This window comes from Canis aureus, chromosome 36 (genome assembly GCF_053574225.1).
Source record: "Canis aureus isolate CA01 chromosome 36, VMU_Caureus_v.1.0, whole genome shotgun sequence".
NCBI classification, from domain to species: Eukaryota; Metazoa; Chordata; class Mammalia; order Carnivora; family Canidae; genus Canis; species Canis aureus.
This window is the reverse complement of record NC_135646.1, coordinates 3089314-3112150: the sequence shown is the minus strand read 5'-3', so window position 1 is coordinate 3112150 and position 22837 is coordinate 3089314. Positions and strand designations below refer to the sequence as shown.

The window sequence follows — 22837 nt, the reverse complement described above, 5'->3', positions numbered from 1 at the left end:
CCCCAAAGGCTCGAGGTTCCCAACACATCAACTTAGTACATTCAGCACCAACAATACAAAAGCTTGGGTTCTTCTCTGCAGGTGTTGTGCCCCTGGCACGAGTTCGTAGGGCTTCCCCCCTCTCAGTGGGCAAGAGAGCTACAGTGGATTTAAGGTTGTGAGAGGTAAGGACGCTCCCCTCGGCACCACCCCCAACCTCACCCCCCACCCCCGCCACATGTAGCTTATGCCCCAAACTAAACTTGTGCCTGGTACAATCAGAAATGTTTTGTCCCTGATATCTTTATTTATTCATTCTCCTCATCTGGGAACAGAACAATTGCTCTAAAATTAACCCTGTCAGGGACTTCACGGCCATCACAGTAATAGGCACAAATTCTAATTTGGTTCCTGGATCGTATTTCTTGTCGGTATTTTAGTTTTAAACAGGCATCTAAGTCTATGCTTCCACCAATCTCCTAACTTCGAAACCCCTTTCTGCCCTTTTGGTTTCTAGTTCTTCCATGACAGAGCTATCCAAAGGGAGTATAGGATTTCTCCGACAAAGCGTAATTCACTTCATAGGCCATGGTGGAAATCTGACCCCCTCACCACAATCAACAAGAATCAAGCCATTAGGACCCTCGGAAAGTTGCTAATCATTCCTTTTTACCCTTTGGATCAGAGAGCAACTCGGAACTTACCCCTCCTTCCAGAGGGCTCGCTATCCACCCAAGTTCTCCCTGAACAGATCTGGAATCCAATAAGGTTACTGCAAGAAAACAAAGAAAAAAATGGATTAATTTCCAATTGCAAAAAAGCCAATACTACAAAAACCATTTGCCTGAGCGTTTCCATATGTGCTGGGGGTGTGCATATCCAACTCTGATCAAAACCTAAACTCGGTCTCACTTATGTAAATAATCATTACTTACTTGATCTTTTCCCCTCTTTAAATCTGCACGTTCTTATTTATTTAACTTGCTTAGCATTTAAAATTCCATCCCAGGACTGAGCTGATTCATTTTCTAAAAAGGATGAATAGGGAATCTCAAGTACAATTCAAAAAAATAAATATATCTACGTAGGGCAGTTACACTCCAGAGCAAAATCCGCATTCATCTCTGTCTGGTATCTACTAGAGTTATTTGTTTTTGCAAGTTTCGGATGACCACATAACTCATCAGCGTGGTGACGAGCCACAAGTGAATTCTAACAGAGAGCACTCATAGGGTCATGAAGAGGCTCTCTCCTCTACAATTTCATTTTTTTCCCTCCCGCACCAAATAAACAGGTCCTGGTTGTGGTATCCGCTGCTGCTGCTTTTTTGGGTAAATATCAAAGTTTCAGAAAGGGGTCAGGGCAGACCTGTAGAATTAGAACGCCGACTCAATGGAGTATTCTCTTCCCGGGGTCTTTTGGAAGACGACCGGGGACTGTGCTCCCCAGCCTAGGAGGAAATCACTGGCTTGAATTTTAGGTTGAGGAGTGTGGCCTAATAGATCTCCCGTCTGTGCTGCACCTAAGCGCGTGCGTCAACGTTTCGTGGGGAGGGGAAAGGGGAGGAAGGCTACAGAGCCGCTGTACCCCACCCAGGCTGGAAGTGTCCTAGGCACCGGCGACATTGAAAAGGACACAATGGATTCCTAACCTCTCCACATTCTCTTTCCCACCGAGATCTGCAGGCCTGGGGGTCGAAAGGCCCAGCTCAAAGGAACCACTGGGTTATTAATTTGATCAGTGAGGCTGGCTCCTCCGCTGGGGGAGGGGTGGGAATGGGGAGCCCTCCCCCTGGCTCCTGGGCACTCGGACGCTCCATCTCACCGCCAGGCCCCTCAATTCCGCCCACCTTCCCTCTTTGCATCCCCAAATCGAAGGAGCTACAAACAGCTGCTTTCTCCTGGTTTTCCCCGAGAAGCCTGAATTCCTAGGGTCTCTTAATTATTTTAAAATGTAGAGCGTTCCCTGGGTCGCTCCCGCCCGGAGTTGTGCCCCCCCCCTCCCCATTCCCTCTTCTGGGTCCCTAGAGAAAAGCCCGCTACATCCATTTGGATTTATGTAAGGTGGATTAGGGACACAAAAGGAACAATAAGACCCAATTTACAAAAAAAGGGAGGGAGTAGAAAGGGAGGGTAAAAGGGAGAAAAGGAAACGTGATGGGAATAAAAAGCAACAAAATGAATTAATTTTTAGGGGGGAGGAGGGGCCGGTGGGGGAGTGGGAGACACCCCCCTTCGTTCCACATCAGCCTACGGCCCCTTCCACATCGTTTTTGTCTAGCGCTCCCAAGTTCTCCTTCCAAAAGAAGAGGCAAGAAAGCGGAGGGGGGGGAAAAAAAAAAAAAAGAGGAAAGAAAATCTCCGTTCCGCCTGGTGCCAGAGGGGTCTCGAGGGACGTCCTAACAAGTGCGCGAAGTCGCCGGGAGGAAGCGAGATGCAGGATCCCACCAAGGAGCGAGCCCGGGGACCGAGGGGCCGCAGCGGCCGAGGAGCCCCCGAGCCAGTTAGGAGGAGGGGGCGGGCGCGGGGCGCGGGGAGCGCGGGGCGCAGGGGGCGCGGGGAGCGCGGGGCGGGGGGGGGCGCCCTGGCCTCCTAACGGCGCCGCCGGCAGGTGTGCGCTCCCCCCGGCCTCCGCCAGGCGAGCTCCGGGTACCGGCCGCCCAGCCGAGGCTAAGTTGGCTTTTGGCTCCCTCCTTCGGATCAGGGGAAATGACGGATTGCGCGGGGATGCACGGACGGGTTCCGCGGAGACGGACGGACGAAGGGACGGATGGATGGACAGACGGATGCGGAGGCAGCGGGGCTGTGGGAGGCTGGAGGCGCCGACCGCGCGGTCCGGGCACTCCCGCGGGGCACACCGCCGTCCGCGTCCACGCGGGCCCCCGCGCGCCCACACGCGCGCATCTGTGCGCGGGCACACGCGCACACACACTCACGCGCGCACACACACTCACGCGCGCACGCACACGCGCACACTCACACTCACGCACACTCGCCCACGCGCGCACGGAAGCTGGACGGTCCACACCGCCCCCCTACGCGGAGGCGCGTCCGCACAGCACGTCCGAAGGGGCGCGCGGGGTGGGCGCCGGGAGGGCCCGGCGGGTCCCGCGCCTTCCGTCCCAACTAGCGCCGCGCGCGGACCGCTCTGGGGCGAAACCCGGCGCTCGTGCGCGGCAGTGGCCGGCGGGCTCCGAGGTCCGCGGGGGATGCGCGGGCAGCGGGCCCCGGGCCGGGGTGGCATCCGCGGCCCGGCCCGGCCCGGCCCGGCCCGGCCCGGCGGGGGACGCAGCTGCCGCCCGCAGCCACCGCAGTCGGGTCCCCGCGGCCCGCGAGGGCGCCCCGGCCGCCGCGCCGCCGAGGCCCCGGAGCCGGTCCCGGGAAGCCCGGGGCTCGGGAAACTTTGCAGAAGCCCGAGCTCCGAGGCTCGTGCGGGCACCGGCGGCACCGCAGCCTCGCTCGGCTCCCGGCCTCCGCCCCCCTGCCCGGGGCCGGCTGGGAACGCGACGTCCCGGTAATTCCTTTATCCCCCGAGCCCCGGCGCCGGCTCCCGCGCGTCCCCGGGGCCCCCGGCGCTCGCCCCGCCGGCCCAGGCGGATAAACTTCGTCCTCTCGCCGCAAACTTGGGGCGCCGGGCGCCGCACGGGGACGGCCGGGGCAGGCTCCCGCCGCTCCGCAGTCCCCGCGAGGCCCCCCCGCGCGCGCCGACCCGGGGCGCAGCCTCCCGGGGGCCCCGCGCACCCTCCGGCCGCGCGCTCGGGGGCGTCCGCCCGCAGACCCGCCTCTGCCCCGGGGCCGGGAGGGGCCGCCGCGCTCTCACCTTCGTTCGCGGGGTACACCCTGGAGCCGGTGACGGCGTCGCAGACCCCAAAGAGAAGCGGGAAGAGGGCGAAATACAGAATCCCAGCCATGGCTCGCCGGTGCCAGCGCCGCTCCTGCCGCTCCTATCCCAGCGGAATAAATGCTGAAGTTAGGGGAGCCGCGGGCTGAAGACATTGCCAAGGGGGCGGGCCCGGCCCGTGACGCGCGCCTGCCAGTCCGCCGCCCGCAGCCAATGGGGGCGCGCACAGGCCGGCCCGGCCCCGCCCCGGCGCCCGAGGCCCCGCCCCCGCCCCCGCGGCCCCGCCCCCGGCTCCGCGAGGCGCGCGGTCTCCCCGGGCTGCGGCCGCGGCTCTGCGGGGCGCCCTCCCCCCGGGACGCGGACGGCGCCGGCCCTGGAGCGCGCCCCCGGCTTCCGAGCGGGGCCGCCGCCTCCCCCCCGCCACGGACGGCGTGGGACCGAGGAAACGGTCCTTCCACGCAGTAAAATAAGCATAGAGTTGCCCTGCCCGTCGCCGCCCTCTGCCCGAGGGTCGGACCGCGCCCCGGGGCTGCACCGGCCCCGCGCTCGGCCCGCGGCCCCGTCGGCGTCCGCCCGGGCCCCCAGCTGCCGGGGCCGCGAGCACCCGCGAGCACCCCGCGTGCACCCCGCGAGCACCCCGAGAGCACCCTGAGAGCACCCCGCGTGCACCCCGCGAGCACCCCGAGAGCACCCCGAGAGCACCCCGCGAGCACCCCGAGAGCACCCCGCGTGCACCCCGCGAGCACCCCGAGAGCACCCCGAGAGCACCCCGCGAGCACCCCGAGAGCACCCCGCGTGCACCCCGCGAGCACCCCGAGAGCACCCCGCGTGCACCCCGCGAGCACCCCGAGAGCACCCCGCGAGCACCCCGAGAGCACCCCGAGAGCACCCCGCGAGCACCCCGAGAGCACCCCGCGAGCACCCCGCGAGCACCCCGAGAGCACCCCGCGTGCACCCCGCGAGCACCCCGAGAGCACCCCGCGTGCACCCCGCGAGCACCCCGAGAGCACCCCGCGAGCACCCCGAGAGCACCCCGCGAGCACCCCGCGAGCACCCTGAGAGCACCCCGCGAGCACCCTGCGTGCACCCTGCGAGCACCCTGAGAGCACCCTGCGAGCACCCGCGTGCACCCCTCGAGCACCCCTCGAGCACCCCGCGAGCACCCCGAGAGCACCCCGCGAGCACCCCGCGAGCACCCTGAGAGCACCCCGCGAGCACCCTGCGTGCACCCTGCGAGCACCCTGCGAGCACCCGCGTGCACCCCTCGAGCACCCCTCGAGCACCCCGCGAGCACCCCGCGAGCACCCCGAGAGCACCCTGCGTGCACCCTGCGAGCACCCTGAGAGCACCCCGCGTGCACCCCTCGAGCACCCCTCGAGCATCCCGCGTGCACCCCTCGAGCACCCCGCGAGCACCCGCGGGCAGGGCGGCGGCCGGGCGGGGAGGCGCATCACCGGCCACCGACGGCTCCGGGTCGCACAACGCGGAGCAGCCCTCGGGCCGCGCGTCCCGTCCTCAGCCCGGGGGTGGTGCCCGGTCCCCGCCGGCCGGAGAGGGCGGCCCAGCCCCGCGCCCCGACGGCCCGGGCGCCCCAGGACGGGACCGCACACCTCGCGGCCGCCCGCCCCGGCCCCGCGCCTGTCGCCGCCCCTGCGCGTCCGTCTGCCCCGAGGCCCCGCCGCGGGAACGGCCCCCCGAGCGCCGCCCGGCGACCTCCGACGCGACTCGGGCGCCTCCCCCGACGCTAACGGGGCCCGACTCCGGCCTCGGCCCCCCGCTCCCTCCCCCAGGCCGCCCGCCGTCCGCCTCCCTCCAGGCCGCCCCGGGTCTTCCGCGGGAGCCGGGTCCCAGCGGGGGGGGGGGGGGGGCGCCCGCGGCCGGTGGCGGCGCCTCTCGCGCTCGGGCGGCGGCTCTCCGTGGGGCAACCGCGCCACCTGCCGGCCAGACGCGGGGCTGCGTCGCCCCCGCGGAAGGGCGAGCGGACAAAGGCCGCAGCCCCCGCAGCCCCCGGCCCCGCAGGCCCCCGCAGCCTCGCGCAGCCCGCAGCCCCCCGGCCCCCTGCAGCTCCCCGCAGCCCCCAGGCCCCCGCAGCCCCTGCAGTCCCCCGGCCCCCTCAGCCCCCCAGCAGCCCCCCTGCAGCCCGCAGCCCCCCGCAGCCTCCCGCAGCCTCCTGCAGCCCCCCGGCCCCCTGCAGCGCCCCGCAGCCCCCAGGCCCTCGCAGCCCCTGCAGCCCCCAGCAGCCCCCCGGCCCCCGCAGCCCCTGCAGTCCCTCGGCCCCCTCAGCCCCCCAGCAGCCCCCCGCAGCCCGCAGCCCCCCGCAGCCTCCCGCAGCCCCCAGCAGCCCCCCGGCCCCTGCAGCCCCCTGCAGTCCTCCGGCCCCCTCAGCCCCCAGCAGGCCCCCGCAGCCCCCTGCAGCCCCCGGGCCCCCACAGCCCCCCGGGCCCCATAGCCCCCCAGCAGCCACCCCCGCAGCCCCCTGCAGCCCCCCGGCCCCCTCAGCCCCCCAGCAGCCCCCAGGGCCCCCAGGCCCCCAAGGCCCCCCGCAGCCCGCAGCCCCCCGCAGTCCCCCGGACCCCGCAGCCCCCTGCAGCCCCCGGGCCCCATAGCCCCCCAGCAGCCCCCCGCAGCCCCCTGCAGCCCCCTGCAGCCCCCTGGCCCCCTCAGCCCCCCAGCAGCCCCCCGCAGCCCCTAGGGCCCCCAGGTCCCCAAAGCCCCCCGCAGCCCGCAGCCCCCCGCAGCCCCCCGGCCCCCGCAGGCCCCCAGCAACCCCCCAGCCCTTGCAGCCCCCGCAGCCCGCAGCCCCCCGCAGCCCTCGGGCCCCTCCGCCCCGGAACAGCCGCAGCCTTGCAAAAACCCAGCAACTTGGGCCGCGCGCAGGGCGAGGTGGGCAGCGCTGAGCGGCCCCGGTATCTGGGCTCCGGGGGGGGGGGGGGGAGGCCTCCTGAAACGTGGGGGTCAGAGGAGACGGAGACGGGCTGGGCTGCCCTTATGGTAGCCACAGTTTCCACACAAGTAAAAGGCGGGAGAAGTGCACACGGGGGATTTTTATGTTTGTGTCTATAAATCATGTATAGATGTCTGCACGGAGACCCTTTGAGGGATTCACTTCTAGATGCTCACGTGTGTCTTCCTGAGTTTTATGCGAAAAGAAGATGAAATGGTGGCTCCCGTCACTTGGCACAATGACCGGGGGAGAGGAAAGAGCGATCTGAAATCTGTCTAAAACGTTTTTAAACAATAGGTGCGGGCTGCGCCTCCGCACGACTCTGCGTTGTACACGTGCGTGTGGTTGGAATGGGAAACTGACCGGCCGCCTCCTTCAAAACAGTGGAATTTCTAGAACATGTACCATTTTTCCCCTCGTGGGATATGCACACTGAATATTAAAGGCTTTGCAGCCACAGCTGCTGGAAAGCAAGGCATCGTTTGCCAGGGTACATCCAGTGACTGCCCCTTTTTTCTTCCCATTTTCCTCTTCCGGACCCCAAAGCAACCCGGTGACCTGGAGCACCGAAAGGCAAGAAGTGCTAACTTGGAAAACTGAACTAGAACTTCCTCTTTAAAGAATTTTCTGAGATGAATATCAGAAATGAGCTACTGAAAATTCTGCCTTCCTAGAGGGGAGTTCTCTAACCTAACAGGCATGGTTCCTCCCCAGAAGAGGGCAAAGTGGAAAAACAGATGGTGGCCCAGTCCCTCCTCGGTGTGGAACCCCCCATTTTACTGGAAAACACCTAATAATTTTCAAGCATTAGAGAGTATTTGCAACAAATCAGTCACTCACTGGGGTCATGAGCATACAGTAGGATACCATAATCTCAAAAAGTACCTAAAACCACCTTCTTTTAAAATAAATTAGCTTGACTCCAGAGTAAATCAACTCTAAATGCCGAGAGTATTTTGAATCCATTAAGAGACATGTCAAAATATATGTGTTTATAAGCTTAATGAATATTGTAATCCCCTATGTCAAAAAATTGGATAGATTTTTTTTTTTTTTCCCTTTGTGGACAGTCCCTACAACAAAGACTTGCGCTTCCAAGTAGATCTTAAATGCTAAGTTGGATTAAGGTTGATTTCCTGAGGTCTTTCTTTCTTTCTTTCTTTTTCTTAAGTTTTTATGTATTTATTCATGAGAGACACAGAGAGAGGCAGAGACCCAGACAGAGGGAGAAGCAGGCTCCCTGCAGGAGGTCCCATGTGGGACCCGATCCCAGGACCCCGGGGTCACACTGTGACTGAACAGTCTGCTAGGTTTTTTAGCGTCTTTAGCTGGACTTCCCTGGACGTAGGTCTTGTTGTCAACCAAATGGAAGCCCCAACAGTACTGCAATGACTCTGTCGTAGCCAGAAGCATGGTTTTCCAGACAGACAGCTAGCTGGTCTTTCACTAGCTGTGTATCTTTGGGTAAGTTATGTAACGTCTCTGAGATATGGTTCCCTCACATGTAAATTGTAGTTATGTTATGAGATTCTTCTAAACATTGAATGAATTTTGTAGAGCACCTAGGATAATGCCTGGCACGTGGTAGGCAGTTATTACCCTCAAATAATATTTCACAATAACTATGTAGGGTAATAACATAATCATTTAATATCAATAATTTCATGTTATTTTTTAAAAGATTTTTATTTATTTATTCACAAGAGACACACAGAGAGAGGCAGAGACACAGGCAGAGGGAGAAGCAGGCTCCCTGTGGGGAGCCCGATGCCAGACTCGATCCCAGGACCCTGGGGTCACGCCCTGAGTCGAAGGCAGACGTTCAACCACTGAGCCCCCCAGGGCGTTCCTAATTTCATGTTATTAAGCAAGAAATCATTTATTCAGTTTGAGGCTTCCTTTCCACTGTGACTTAGATCTTGCACTTCCATGAGTGAAGGATGTTTTGTTCCACCAACTCCTAGAGTAGGGTGGGAAATAAATCCTAAATTCTTCCCTTCCTTCAATGTTGATTTGTTACGGCTCATGCTCAGCTCATACTCCTGGATGGCACGGTTGGATTTGAACCTCGGGGTTGCGCTTATCTCCCATTGTAATAGTTTCAAAAGCAATTAAGTGAAACCAGGTGCAGGGACCCCCAAGTCCCACAACCAAATCAAAATATCCGTGATCGTGAGTCACCAAAGCTCTAATGACGCAGCCAACTGGGTCGGGGAGGACACTCCTGACCATCAACCACCACCTGAAATATTGTAACCCAAAACCACATTTGGGGAGCCTCCTTCGAGCTTCCAGAACACCCTTTTGGAGATTTCATTCTTTGATGTCAAGGCTTTGCTGCTATTTCTGATGCAAATAAGAAGCAGGACTCTTGTGAGCCCTTGACAACTGACTGGGGAAAATGGCCACAGAGCTCAGGTCCTGAGGAGTCAGAAGAGTGAGGACAAGACGGAGGGAAAAAGCCTTTCCGTGACTCACTGAGCTGGAAAAGGACAAGGAGTTCTCCAGGAAGAAAGCTTTTCTGAAACTTTGGCACGGTACCCGAATTTTAATTCGGTTCTGGTCAACGTTTGCCAAGCGCCTACTGTATACCAAACACATGTTTAACGTGTCAGAATTTTCTTCTCGGCTCTGACCATGCATGACATCTACCACCCAGGGAGGTGGGGGACACTGTGTCATCCTTGGGGCCGCCAAGAGGGAGGTGGAGAGAGAGGAAGACATTCCAGTTCAGTCCTGGGGCCGCTCTAGCCCCCAAGAACTGAACATTTCGTAGAGGCAATGAACCTTTCCACAGGAGAATTTGGAAGGAGTCATTTGCATCTGTTTTCTGGCCGTGTTTTGGGAACATGAGTTAAATGTTGAAACTATTTTATTGCACAGGCAGGAAAGCCATGCCCCCAAAGAAACAGAAAATGCGGTTTACTCGGAACCCTTCAGGATGTCACCTATGAAATGCTGTTCACTCGTTCTAACTCAAAATGCCAACAGAGGGCTTCAAGTTACAGGGATTAAACACTTTAATACTTAATAGCTATATTGATTTATGATCATTAAAAGAAACTTTTGGAATTAGAGTTGTTTTATGAAGGAAAACTAATGATAGTATATATGTGAATAACATAAACTGGTACAACTTTGCTTTAGCTGTTTTCAGGAGAGACATAATTACCTACAGAACCAGTTTATGGAAGAACCACAAGAGCCCTCTTTTTTCCCCCCCTCCTGAAAAACAATGTGTAATCACAATGAAATGCTGTAAGGAAAAGAACATAACCATGAACATACTTTATGATTTACTACATAATGAGAATGTAAGTTTGGAAACCTAACTTTTCTTTTCCCCATCGTAATCTAAAGCATTTACCAAGTATTTACGGCCCAAACATTTGTTTTGTAATTTCAGAAGATCTCCAAGTATCCTAATGATGTCTGTCTAAAATGACAGATAACGTATTTCCTTATGCAGAACGTAGGTCCTGTAAAGGCTTGTCTAGATTATGGAAACTTTTAAGTGTCTTTACGCAGGAAATGTCACTTTGGAAATTGTATTTATGTGCTAGGTCTGTAACGTAATCATTTATGCCAAATAGTAAGTAGGAAAAGCCTTTTCCCTGCAAAAGATGATGCCTCTTGACTCCATTCAAAGGGGCTAAGAGGAAACTCCATCGAAACCCCGAGAAACGTGGTGTACACTCTTACCTGCATCACCTACTACTTGAGCTCCACTGCAAATCGATGAAACCTTATTAAAATCAATTGAACATGAATAAAATCCCTATATAGAGAAGTGCAAAAATGAGATTCATTAACATGGTTTAGTTAGAATGAGCAATATTTGGGGCCATTCTGGATATATCGTAAACAATGAAGGATTTCTATACAACAGACGGCAGCTCGGGAGTGTATGCCTACGGTCGTGTGCAATGCAGGAGAGAGTCTATATTGTGCTCCACGACGTTACATGCAGAACCTACTTTTTCTCAGACCGTGACTATCTGCACAAATACACTGGTGTGAATTCAGGCAAACAATGAGTAATTTGAAGTACGGAGGTAAAAGAATTCAGTTAATAATAAAAGAATTCAGTTAGTAACGGATCATTTGATTCAATGTGACATTTAAAGTCTATCAGTTCAGGATCCCTGGGTAGCTCAGCAGTTGAGCATCTGCCTTTGGCTCAGGGCATGATCCTGGAGTCCCAGGATCCTGGGATCGGGTCCCACATCAGGCTTCAGGCTTCCTGCATGGAGCCTGCTTCTCCCTCTGCCTCTCTCTCTCTCTCTCTCTCTGTCTCTCTCTCTCTCTCTCTGTGACTATCATAAATAAATAAATAAAAATTAAAAAAAATAAAAAATAAAAATAAAAATAAAGTCTATCAGTTCAATCACTTGGTTTTCCTCTTATTAAATTCTAGGTATATGCACCCCCATCTTGCTTTTTCCTGGGCAATGGGAGAAAGAGTTAAAAATTAGGCACTAAAATACAAATGATGGCATTCCCACGAGATGTATTATTTACACCGATGACTTCGTGTGCAAGAAACCTTCTGAGAACAGCACCCTTAACCATCTCTAGCCAGATTGCAGATGGAATTGGTGCCAATTTGGAATAAATCTTTCTTCTGTAGAGAACATTAGGTCATTGCAAATATTATATTATCTCCTGAGATTTGATGCTTCACTCTGATATTCAGGATTAGCAAGTGGGATTATATATGTTTATATATGATTTTTTATATGTCATCAGTTTAAGTATGTCACCTTTTAAGTATCTCTTGAAGCTCTGAACTAAAAAAAAAAAAAAAAAATTGAATCAAAACATACACAGGTGATTATCAGAGAGAGACTCCCAATATACATCAACTTGAAGAGTGAGGTCCCATGGCTGCAACCTCAACCTGCCTATTTATGTCACACTAGACACCTATCAGAGGTAATTGAACATTAATAAGTCTGTTCCATTAAATGGGCAGTTCACTGCAGCTCAGTAAACCTGGGCCCCATTTCTTCTGTGTGTCTCATTATGTTCTCATCTGAAACTTTTAGAGTTTTTAGTCAGATCGTTATCATTTAAAACACTTTGATAAATGCCTCCTTGTGCCCATACCGCTTAGCAGGCCCACCCTGGTGAAGTCCCTTACAGAACTTAATTCGCAATACAGAAATCACTGCAAAGGTACTAAGAAAATTTAGGATGCTTTGGGTCTTACCACTGAGAGCTGTCTTTAGCAATATCCTTCCTGTGCCACTTAACAATATGTATTTATGTGTTACAGATTTGCTCATAAACCTGGGTGCTGCTTTAAAAACCTGGCTTCGATTAAAAATAAGATTAGCTGGTTTTAAAGCTCCTGAAGCCTTCTAAGTCTGGACAGGTCTGTGATTTAGAACCTTCCTCTTGCTGTGTTCTGATTTAATCTGTTCGGCTCTCTGTTTTTTTTCCATGTCCACCTACACCCAGCTGTCCATCTTCCTGCAACCTTTTTGCTGTCAATCAAATGACAGCCTTGGATGGAAGCTTTGTGTACCAAGGCCTCCTGAGGCCCAGCACCACATTTAGATGGAAAAGGGTAGGGGGGCTATAACCAATTCTTCTTGGAAAGCTGGGAGTGGGAGGGTACCGGTGGGGGAGTTTTGGTCCACGGCCCTTCAGAAACTGCTTTCTCAAACACACACAAAAATGCAAACATGGATACCAAACCCCCACATCTGTAGCCCAGCACCAATGTAATGTAAAATCACCCTGGGAGGGCAAGCATTCCAAGGCTTGTTGATGCAAAGAATACAGCACCCTTGCTGAATTTAATCGGGGACTGGAATCCAAGAATAGCCCAGTCTCTCTCCTAGTGTGAGTGATCAGATGTGTCTAGCTTCCCCTTTCTTGGACTGACTGATGCTTAGCAGACTTGTAAGTACTAACATCTCTTCTGAAAAATTGCCTGGGAATATTTGTTTTTGCTAATTGGAGAGTAACTGGAGGGATGTTCTGCTTATGACTTTGTATGGCTTGCATCCTGTGCAATTAAATGTCTTAATATTGGAAGGAGGTTGCATCCTATAATATGAAGCCACACCACGGAGACAGCTCTGTTTGTACAGTAGATTACTTCCCTGAAAAGTCAGATAGGTCATTAGCATAAATTAAAACTTTGATCTCTAGAAAGAGAGCCTGAATTAAGATGTAGGCCTTATTTTAATTACTTTGTTTTTATTTGGTGCCATCTGCATTCCGATTATAAGAGTCTCTTAAATTTGACATCATTTTCCTGATCTGCTAAAATTGCAGGATCCTTAAATAAAATGTTTGTGTTAAAATCACTAGGAGCCCTGATATTCTCTAAAAATAAACAGATTGATTTTCACCTTGTCTCAGGAAATGAAATATGGTTGTCTGTGTTTCAATTAAGGTGCCTGTTATCCAAAATATTTTATACAGTACAACATCGTAATGTATTGTACTTTACTTTTTGTATTAGCTATATTCAAGTTTTGCTGGGTTCTTATTTTTATTTTTTGTTTTACTGGAGGTAAGAAGACATAAAAATAAAAAGTGCGAAGGATAGAAATTTGAATATGATAGTTTATCGTCCTATCTATAAATTATTTTGCCGTCCGGGAGCCTTGTTGCTTGTAACAATTGGGTTTCTCTTCTACCAGGCAAAAGGCAAGCAGCAGTTGTTCAGGGGCAAGAGCATAACCAATAAGCCTGAGTAAATAACTTTATAACCCTGGAGTTTATTTGGGATGTTAACACAGATGCGTGGCAAATCCATGGGGAATGTTCGGCAAATGTTTGATTCACCAGTGCCCTAAACCTGTTGAGTGTAAAGCTAATAATTGCCAAGAAAATAATTTTGAGATTTTTTTTTTTTGTCTGAACATAGCTCATCTTCAAAAACAATTCTTCTGGCACTTAGTATAAAAAAATAGAACAAATTTAAATGTAAAGAATTTTGGGAAATTATGAACACACACACCTGAAGAGTAGCAAAGATAGCAGCCTCTAACTTTTAAAATTAAGCCCTATTATTGATTATTCTCAGTTTACATAAATCTTTTTCAAAGATAATTTACCTGTACATTATTCTGTAATGTTTTGTACTTCATGTTCTGATAAAATACACATGCATAATTTAAATCTAATATCACTTAGAGCTCAACTTTTTTGACAGTTGATTAATTTTCAAAATGATGAAATTGGTGAGAATAAATGAAGTAATACCAGGAATTAATATTTTAAACCTCGGAGAATCCCCAATAAATTATACTTGGTAGTAGATAGAAAGAAAGCTTTTAGTAAATTGTCCTCCTAGTAAGATAATGCCAAAAATAATATTGCTCTTTAGAATTCAGTTTGGGTTGATTTGGTGTATTTCAATACAAAGTGTACCTGGAGATTATCTGTACAAATATTGGATGCATATATGCACACACATAGGTACAAACTCTCACAAACCCAGAAATACTCTTGGTATGCCCCTGAGGTTTGTTACCCCCAAAGAATATACCTTCATGTGATGCCATCCCACCTTCCAACTCAGAATAAAAGCAATTTATATGGGGAAGCGGGGGAAGGATGGGTGATTGTTAAAGAAAAAAAAAAAACTCCTTAAAAATTGGCATCTGTATAAAATCACCTCTTTAAACCTCAAAATAAGTTATCGATTTTTCTCTTTTAAGTCCCTATTATTGAATTTCTCCTTAATTCTTTGTTCACCATAGAAAACATACATTTTTCCTTTTATGTTCAGTGTATTTAATTTGGAAGTAATAACCATAAAAGATGAATTTCAGGAGGTAGTCATACTGTGCATGGAGGGGTGTTTTCCTAACTAAATCAGGGTATAATTAATCTATGAAATAAAATTGAGTTAGCTGATGGTAAAAAGTTTCCTGAAACTTCTGAAGGCTTACTTCACTTCTTTGCGACCACATAAGACTTGCATTGACTCTCCTTTTAAGGCTCATTCATTACAGCCATTTGGGGAATAGATGTAGATTTTCACACAATTACTTGCTTGCTGCCAAACCAAAATGAATGGCCTTATGTTGTACCATATTGGACAAATGTGCCCACTTCTGTAAACAGAGTATCTAATTACATTCCCCATTGTCTCCACAGTCAACTTTTGATTTCAGGAGTTTGAAGATTGTCCCCAAAAGCCACTGACATTGGCTTTTTTGCTAACTGATTATTTGACTGTTTCCAACAAAAAGAGGAATAAAACCCCAAACAAACACAAATAGCTTAGCTGGTTGTTAGCAAGTGCGCTTAGAAGTCCAATGGCTTAGAATGCTCAAATTGGTGATTAAAATGAGATTTAGAGAAACTAATTCTTTAAAATCCCTTGGCCATGTTCTCTCTCTCTCTCTCTCTCTTTAAGAAATCAAAGATAACTAAGAATTTGTTGACCTTTTGAAAATATTGTCAGAATTAAGCGTTGCACAAAATCTATTTCTCCATGGCATGGCATAGTAGACCCAAGACAGCTTCAACATGCAAGATTTTGACCATTGAGAGTAACGTTGGTTGATGATGGCGTGGGACTTCTAACTTCATTGAAACCTAAATTTAAATCACGCACTTTCTAGCTAAAGCAGAAGAAGGTGCCATTTACTTAAAGGACACTAACTGTCCGTCTGGCATTCAGCCTCAGGTCAGTGCGCATGTTTTCTGCTCTTCATCTCAAACATAATCATTCTCTACATTAATCACATTCTAGGGACGCCTGGGGGCTCAGCGGTTGAGCCGCATCAGGCTCCTGCTTCTCCCTCTCCCTGTGTCTCTGCCTCTCTCTGTGTGTCTCTCATGAATAAATAGATAAAATCTTTTTTTAAAAAAATCACATTTTAGGAGAGAACTACATGCCCTAGTGAGAATCTCAGTTTCTTCATCTGTAAAATGAAGCTAATAACAGTGCCTGCTTCAGGATTGTTATAGGGATTAAAGGCGAGATAATACATCCTGCCACAAACAGAGTGCCTGGCACAAAATAATCGTTTGTTGTTAAAAGTATCATATCTTAATTTTGTGTTCAGTGAGTGAGGTGCTAGATAATTGCAGTAAGCCATTTTTAAAACTTCCACTGCATTTTAATAATCGCATTTAATTATCTAGATGTTTTTAAAGAGCCTCACAAGTCCTTCTCTGCCAATGATTGCTATTTTGATTTGTTACTGGTCTTAAATTCAGAGGTGGACTCACTGTGAGTCCACCATGAATTGTCTTCCTCCCATGTAACGTCTCTTGCAGAGATTAATCTGTTTTTTATATTCAGATAACTTCTATGTTAGGCTTCATCTGTTGCATATGTGGATGCACGTGTACAAACTGCTTTTTTGCTTGATTCTCACAAAGTGTGAGCCGTGACTTTTTTCTTATACAGGAAATTTACATTGAAATGCAGATATCACTCAAAAGTGCTCTCTCTCTCAAACACGGATGACCAGATCTTAATTAGTGCAGTGTGGAATCTGTGTATAAGATAACAAAGCAGAGCACAGAAATCAAACAATTTAGCTCAGGGAACTACAAACACATGTTACACAATGAAAGGAATGCCATATTAGAAGACAAGCGTCCTGGATTGTTTGATGCTGGATAAGCGCTGCCCATCTGTAAGCCTCAGTTTCCAAACTAGACCACTGTGATGGTTTCTTTAAACTCTAAAATAATATGATCCTAGTTCTAGCAACTTCCATACTTTTTCCTTTGCGAAGAATAAAACTTCATATTCAATCACTTCAAAATAATTATCTACTATTCAGGAACATTGAGTGGGTTACATGCAACTCGATGTTTCTGGGTGTAAATCCTTTTATTTTCTGTAAGAATTCTGTAAGGGTAATAGTTAAAACCTATTTCGTATTTTACATAGAAAAGCTCTGGTTACCAAAATTATATATTTAAAAACTCAAACATATGAGAGAAACACATGAAATGCTCCATATAGTTAACTTCTGTTATCATGTTAACCTTTATTGGGCTTATGAATGCAAGCTTATGAATTCATAACTCTCACAGTTAGAGGGTCTTCATAAATAAAACAACCCACTTAGATCTGCATGTTTCAAAAAGCAAGGCAACAAGCAAGCCAACAGATGGATGCATTTTTAATTAGTCAATCCGTTGCTATCTTTTGGTTAGAAAATTTTCTTGCAGGTTGTACAAAATCTTTCATTGGATACAAAAACAAGGGCAATTTCAGAATCACAGGTTTCTTGAAAGAATGATAAATTTCAATACTTTGATAACCTATTCAGATTGTGTATGGTGATAAATTAAACTAAATTATTGGTGGAGAAACAAAATAATTTGAGGTTATTGTAAATTTGAGACATGAATAAAATTAACATCAGCATCCCGTTCCTTTTATGTTTACTGATTTTAACTGAGTTAAGTAAAGCAGTATGATCCAATCGAATTCGAGGCTGTTTTTGCAATGTTATAAGGAAAGAATTTACAATATTGTGCCTCCATTTTTAATTTGCATTATACTGACAAATAATTTGGGGAAAAGATGCTCTCTGTTTTAGAAAAATTGCTACAGAAATGAGAATATAATATTTATCAAAAGAAGCCAGATGCAAAATTGAGGACGGTTTTCAGCCATTATATGGGGTGGTTCCCAATTTTAAATGCTGTCTTTTTCTAAGAAGAAAAAAAAAAAAGGTCTATCAGATTATCGCTTCATATGCACAAAGTAAAAGAGAATGGAGAAATAATTATTTCCATAATTCGGGCACTTAAAACTTTCTTCTAAAATATCCAAATGATTGATATGATAATTTTGACTGAATTAGTCAAATTACTCTTTCACAGTTTGCCTTCTCATTACCAGAGTAGATACAACTGAAGTGTGGATGTAACATTTATAAATGCAGAACCCTAAACTCAAAGGTTACTGTAACTTCCAAGATTCATTCAATTATATATAATCAGTTACCTTTTGGCAACGTAGATAGTAACAATTTATCAATCCTCTCCTTCAAAACTTTAGAACTTTTCCTCTGGGACCTCTGTAGCATCCCTATACAAATGAGTTCCACATGTGACACTAGACCTTTATCACCACACAGGGATTGCCAACCACTGTGGCATGTCCACATACAAGCTATAGGTGACGATGGAAACATTGAGCTTGGAATTAAATGAATTAGCTTAATAGTATTTTATTGGCTCCTTCAATACAATGTGTTAATGTCAAGAGATTATATGCCTCTGCAGAAGCAACAAAAAAATTCAAAAAATAAAGGGTCAGTCCTACATCGGAAATTCCACAGTTTCTACAGATATCTGATGACAATTTTTATGAATTGTTCATTTTAATTGGCTACCTTTTTACGTCTTTATAAGTTAGTAACATAGTGTAAAAGGGGAAAACAAGCTTATGGAATCTCCCATTGAGCCACTAGTAAACCCAGATAGAGAAACCAAGAGAGACTCCTGGAATCTGGGGTCATCATTTTCATGAAAATTACACATAAGAAAAAGAAATGTACATTTTGCTTTTGGAAAATGGATAAGGGACTGATCCGTTAATCATACCTGGGGAAAGACGCTTTAACGTTAATAATAAAAAAGGAGACAGAAGACCTACTTAGTTTGATTTTCCTTCTTTTTCACTGAAATGAAGAGATCGGCTTTCAAAATGGAAAGGGGAGGGAAAAAGCCTGACAAGTCAAGCAGTAACAATCAAGCCTCGCGTTAGATCTGAGGTTACGGTGATAATGAACGCAGACACAGTTTTCCCAGGATGGGGACAGGGATGAAAAGAGAGAGCAACTTTAAGTAACTATAAATCTTCAAATGCACTTCAATGCTTTCCCTGGAAAATAAAATAACTTACAGGTATGATTGGGGAGTCATGGTTGATCATCTTTAAGGCAACCTGAGAATGAATGGGATATGAAAAAAAGTGGCAAGTGACAAATGGCGTTCTATTATTTGCAAAACGTAAAGGCTGGACTCCGGCAATTATAAGCCAGTAAGATGAACAATGGTCTCTGGCAATATGTCCTAACGGTCCGAGCAGATTGTTACAGATATAGTTTGGGAACATATAGTGATGGAAGAGGCGATTGCTAGGCGAAGAATTGTTTCACTAAACTCAAGTCATACCTCAGTGCCTAGAAAATGTCTGGCACACAGTAGACACTCCGTAGATCATGTTGACGGCTCTTCTTTTCTGATGGAATCGTTTGATCAGATAACACCACCGCGTATCTTAATTTTAGGGAGCTGGTCAATAAGATTTCTCATGTCATAATGGACAAGATAGTTCTGTCTAGTTCAACGCATTTATCAGTGATTAAGACGGAATCCAAAGCAAGCTTATCATGTCTCTTACAGGTGCACAGAGGAGAATTTCCTGAGTAGGGATCAGATTTTTTTTTTTTTAAAGATTGTATTTATTTATTCATGAGAGACAGAGAGAGAGGCAGAGACACAGGCAGAGGGAGAAGCAGGCTCCCTGCAGGGAGCTCACTGTGAGACTCGATCCCGGGACCCCAGGGTCATGCCCTGAGCTGAAGGCAGAGGCACAACCGCTGAGCCACCCAGGGGCCCATAGGGATCAGATTTCAAATGACCTTGGTATCTTGGGACAGTGGAATAAAAAAAAATAAAAAAAAAAAACCTTGTAAAGCAAAATTTTACTGAGATAAACATAAAGTCTTGGGTTTAAAAATCAATTTGGTACATCTGGCATAAGGAAGCTATGACTTCACACCAGCCTATGTGAAGAAAGATGTTGGGGTTAGTGGATGAAAAGCTTGACACGTGTCTACCATGTAATAGAGAAGATGATAGAACAAATGTGGTCTTGAGCTAAATAAGCCAAGCTTTGTATCTGGATGGAGAGAGGCAACAGTTTTACAGTCTTCTACTCAGTGTGAACCACATGTGGAGTTGGAGGTCCCTTTTTGGATTCCACATTTTTACAGGGACATTGACAAATGACAAAAATTGGTGGGGGCAGGGGAGGATGGCTGAGCCTTGAGGCCATGACTTGGGAGAGATTGTTGAGGAGACGGGGTAATGTTTAACAGAGAGCAGCTTAGCTTAGCAGACCATGACAGCTGTCTTCAAGGGAGCGGAGGGCTGTCATGTGGAGAGGAGAACCCTCACTCTATTCTGTTCCAAGGGCAGAGCTAAGATCAGCAGGTCGCTTTTATAAGGAAACAGATTCTTTGTCAATGTAAAAAAAAAAAAAAAAAAAAAGAACTTTCTTACAATTTTCCCCTAATGTTCTGTAGAGACCCACGAGAAAAGACTCCAGCAGAACCTGGTGGTTAACCATTGATCAGCACGGCCTTAAGAGGAAATTCCAGTGTTGATGGGAAAATAGAATTCCTCTACCTCTAAGAGCATTTATGAAATGATGACTAAAATGAGCAAATTGCTTAGCAATCCCAGAAAGAATTAGGGGCGGAAGCTCTGCACTGGGTGACAGCAATTGCAAATCCTGTAGAGATGAAGAAGGCAGTGTTTATCAGCAGGAAGACTCGGAAGAGGGATCTGTCATCAAGGACAATGCGGTGCGTAAACGATAGTATATGGAACATATATAAATGGGAGACTTGTGTTATTTTAAATGTTTCAGTAACCATATCTTAAAAATAAAAAAGAGCTGGGTAAAAATAACTGTAATACTATTTTTTATTTAACTCCCATATATCTGGAGTATTTCCATTTCAGTATGTACTCAAAATCAAGAAGATTATTGAGCTAATTACACTCTTTTTTTTCGTAACAAGTCCTAGAAGACCTCTGTAGGGATTACACCTGCAGGGCACCTCGGTTCTTGCTGACGTGCTTCAAGGGCTCCGTAGCTACGTGTAGCAAGCAGCTACCAAACCGGATCGCCTAGGCCAAGCAGCTCAAGTGCCCAAGCACGGCCAGTTAAAATAAAGGGAGTTCTTAGTAAATCCAGGCAGAACTGTACAGGTTACCAGGAAATTCCAGAGACGCAGCCAAAACCAAGAGGGTGAAGCTGCGGAACGTTTTCATTCTGGCAACCACAGGAGCGACGAGAGCCAGGAATACAGGTGGAGTTTGACCAAACCGAGCCGAGAATCCATTTGAGGCTGAACTGCACCTGCCCCACTCCTGGTTGCTCTGGCAACCAGACTCCCTCCCCATGCTAATGACATTATAATGAGAACATCCACATGCAAATGAATTAAGCAGTAATTACAGGCAGATCCTCACTTGTTCTACTAGCTGCACTTAAGGGGGTGGCGGTTGAGAGCGGACTTGGGGAGAGTTGGGTACCATGCAGAGGGGGTCGCAGAAGGGAAGACTTCCAGTCTGGGAAGAAAATGCACACCAGGCAATAAAGTCGTGTAGCTACTTACCCACCGGGCCCCACCTGTTCCTCGTCCCCTGCTCTTACCATGGGGCTCGGGGGGAGAGACCATCCAGGGGAAGGACTCGAGGAGAATGGTGACAACAGCAACTCGGCAAGGTGGGCGTGGGGTTGAGGGGAGAAATGCAGATGGTCCCAACCACCCCCCACCCCCCAGTTTCCAAATAAATGACTTACGAATTGCTCCACCTCCCAGCCCACCTAAGGGGAGCTACCCCAAGAAACACTGAAACTCAGGGAAAGAGAACAAGGCGAAAGAAAGCCTGTCCTGTATTCTTGGGTCCGGTTTGGTCTTCATTTCATATATATATATATTCTTTTTAATTGGAGTTCAATTTGCCAACATATAGCATAACACCCAGTGCTCATCCTGCCAAGTGCCCCCCTCAGTGTCCATCACCCAGTCACCCCAACCAACCACCCACCTCCCCTTCCACCCCCCCTTATTCGTTTCCCAGAGTTAGGGGTCTCTCATGTTCTGTCCCCCTCACTGATATTTTCACTCATTTTCTCTTCTTTCCCCTTTATTCCCTTTCACTATTTTTTATATTGTCCAAATGAACGAGACCATATAATGTTTGTCCTTCTCCGACTGACTCATTTCACTCAGCATAACACCCTCCAGTTCCATCCACGTCAAAGCAAGTGGTGGGTATTTGTGGTTTCTAATGGCTGAGGAATATTCCATGGTACACAGAGACCACAGCTTCTTTATCCAGTCATCTTCATTGCTTTTGACAGTTTCTCCCCAAGTACATCAGAGCCCTATAGTAGCTCATGGAGAAGCTGGACACTGAGCTTCAGATACTTGACAATCCTGGTGACACAGAGAACCTCAAGAGTGGGAACATAGTGTGTATACTGAGGGTCTACATCTTGTAGGATTTTTTAGGTTTCCAGAACCTTTTAGGGCCTCCCAGAAAAACAATACACATAAATATCTGGCGGATGATATTTCTCGAAAACACTCAGCAACTGACTACACAATTGGGCATCTTGGAGGGCAGATCACTTTGGCTGTGACACCAGTAGGCACAAAACTATTAATACCATGCATCAGTAATGGCCTTCTCATGCAGTTGTTTGTTTGTTTTTTTTTTAAGATTTTATTTATTTATTCCTGAGAGACACACAGAGAGAGGCAGAGACACAAACAGAGGGAGAAGCAGGCTCCCTACAGGGGCCCGATGCAGGACTTGATTCCAGGACCCTGGATCATGTCCTAAGCTACCCAGGTGTCCCCACATGCAGGTTTGTAAAGGAAATAACGCAACACTCTTTTCTTTTGGAATAATAGTGAATAATTATCTAGTGCTTACTAGACACTGGGGACAATTCTAAATTCCATGGCAACTCTCTGTGGTAAGCATTTTTGTTAGCCCATTTTGCAGATGAGGAAATATGTCTAATTGGTAAGTAGCATATAACTTGCTTAACCTAGTAAGTGGCAGAAACAAGAACCAATTCCAGTTACGTGGCTCCAGAATCCTTAGATATATTCCGAGCTGTCTGGGATAGACACTTCAAAACAATGAACCAGTTTTCATTGATGGTTAACTATTCAACTATTTTGCTATCTAATAGAACTACTAATACTGGGGAATTACTTAACCGGTTACAACATTTAGAACAAAAAGTTGGAATCATGAGCAGGCCAACTTGGCTGGAATGGAAAGTTCACATAGGAAGGAGGAGGAAGGGTG

General features: G+C 48.4%; 1 protein-coding gene across 6 annotated transcripts in view; it reads right to left on the bottom strand.

Annotated features, from left to right (window-relative positions):
- Nucleotides 1-3952, bottom strand: part of EPHA4 (EPH receptor A4) — a 142796-nt gene extending 138844 nt beyond the window's left edge. For 5 of the 6 annotated variants that reach the window (XM_077885324.1, XM_077885322.1, XM_077885323.1 and 2 more), the window contains exons 1-2: nt 3799-3951; nt 684-751 (exon numbers count right to left, since the gene is read on the bottom strand). In XM_077885324.1, the coding sequence (XP_077741450.1) occupies nt 684-751; nt 3799-3889 (159 nt within the window). In that variant the 5' untranslated portion in view covers nt 3890-3951. Of the gene's footprint in view, nt 1-683; nt 752-3798 lie in introns of all 6 variants that reach the window. The other variant, XM_077885327.1, reaches the window with a different exon arrangement.
- Nucleotides 3953-22837: the final 18885 nt, after the last annotated feature.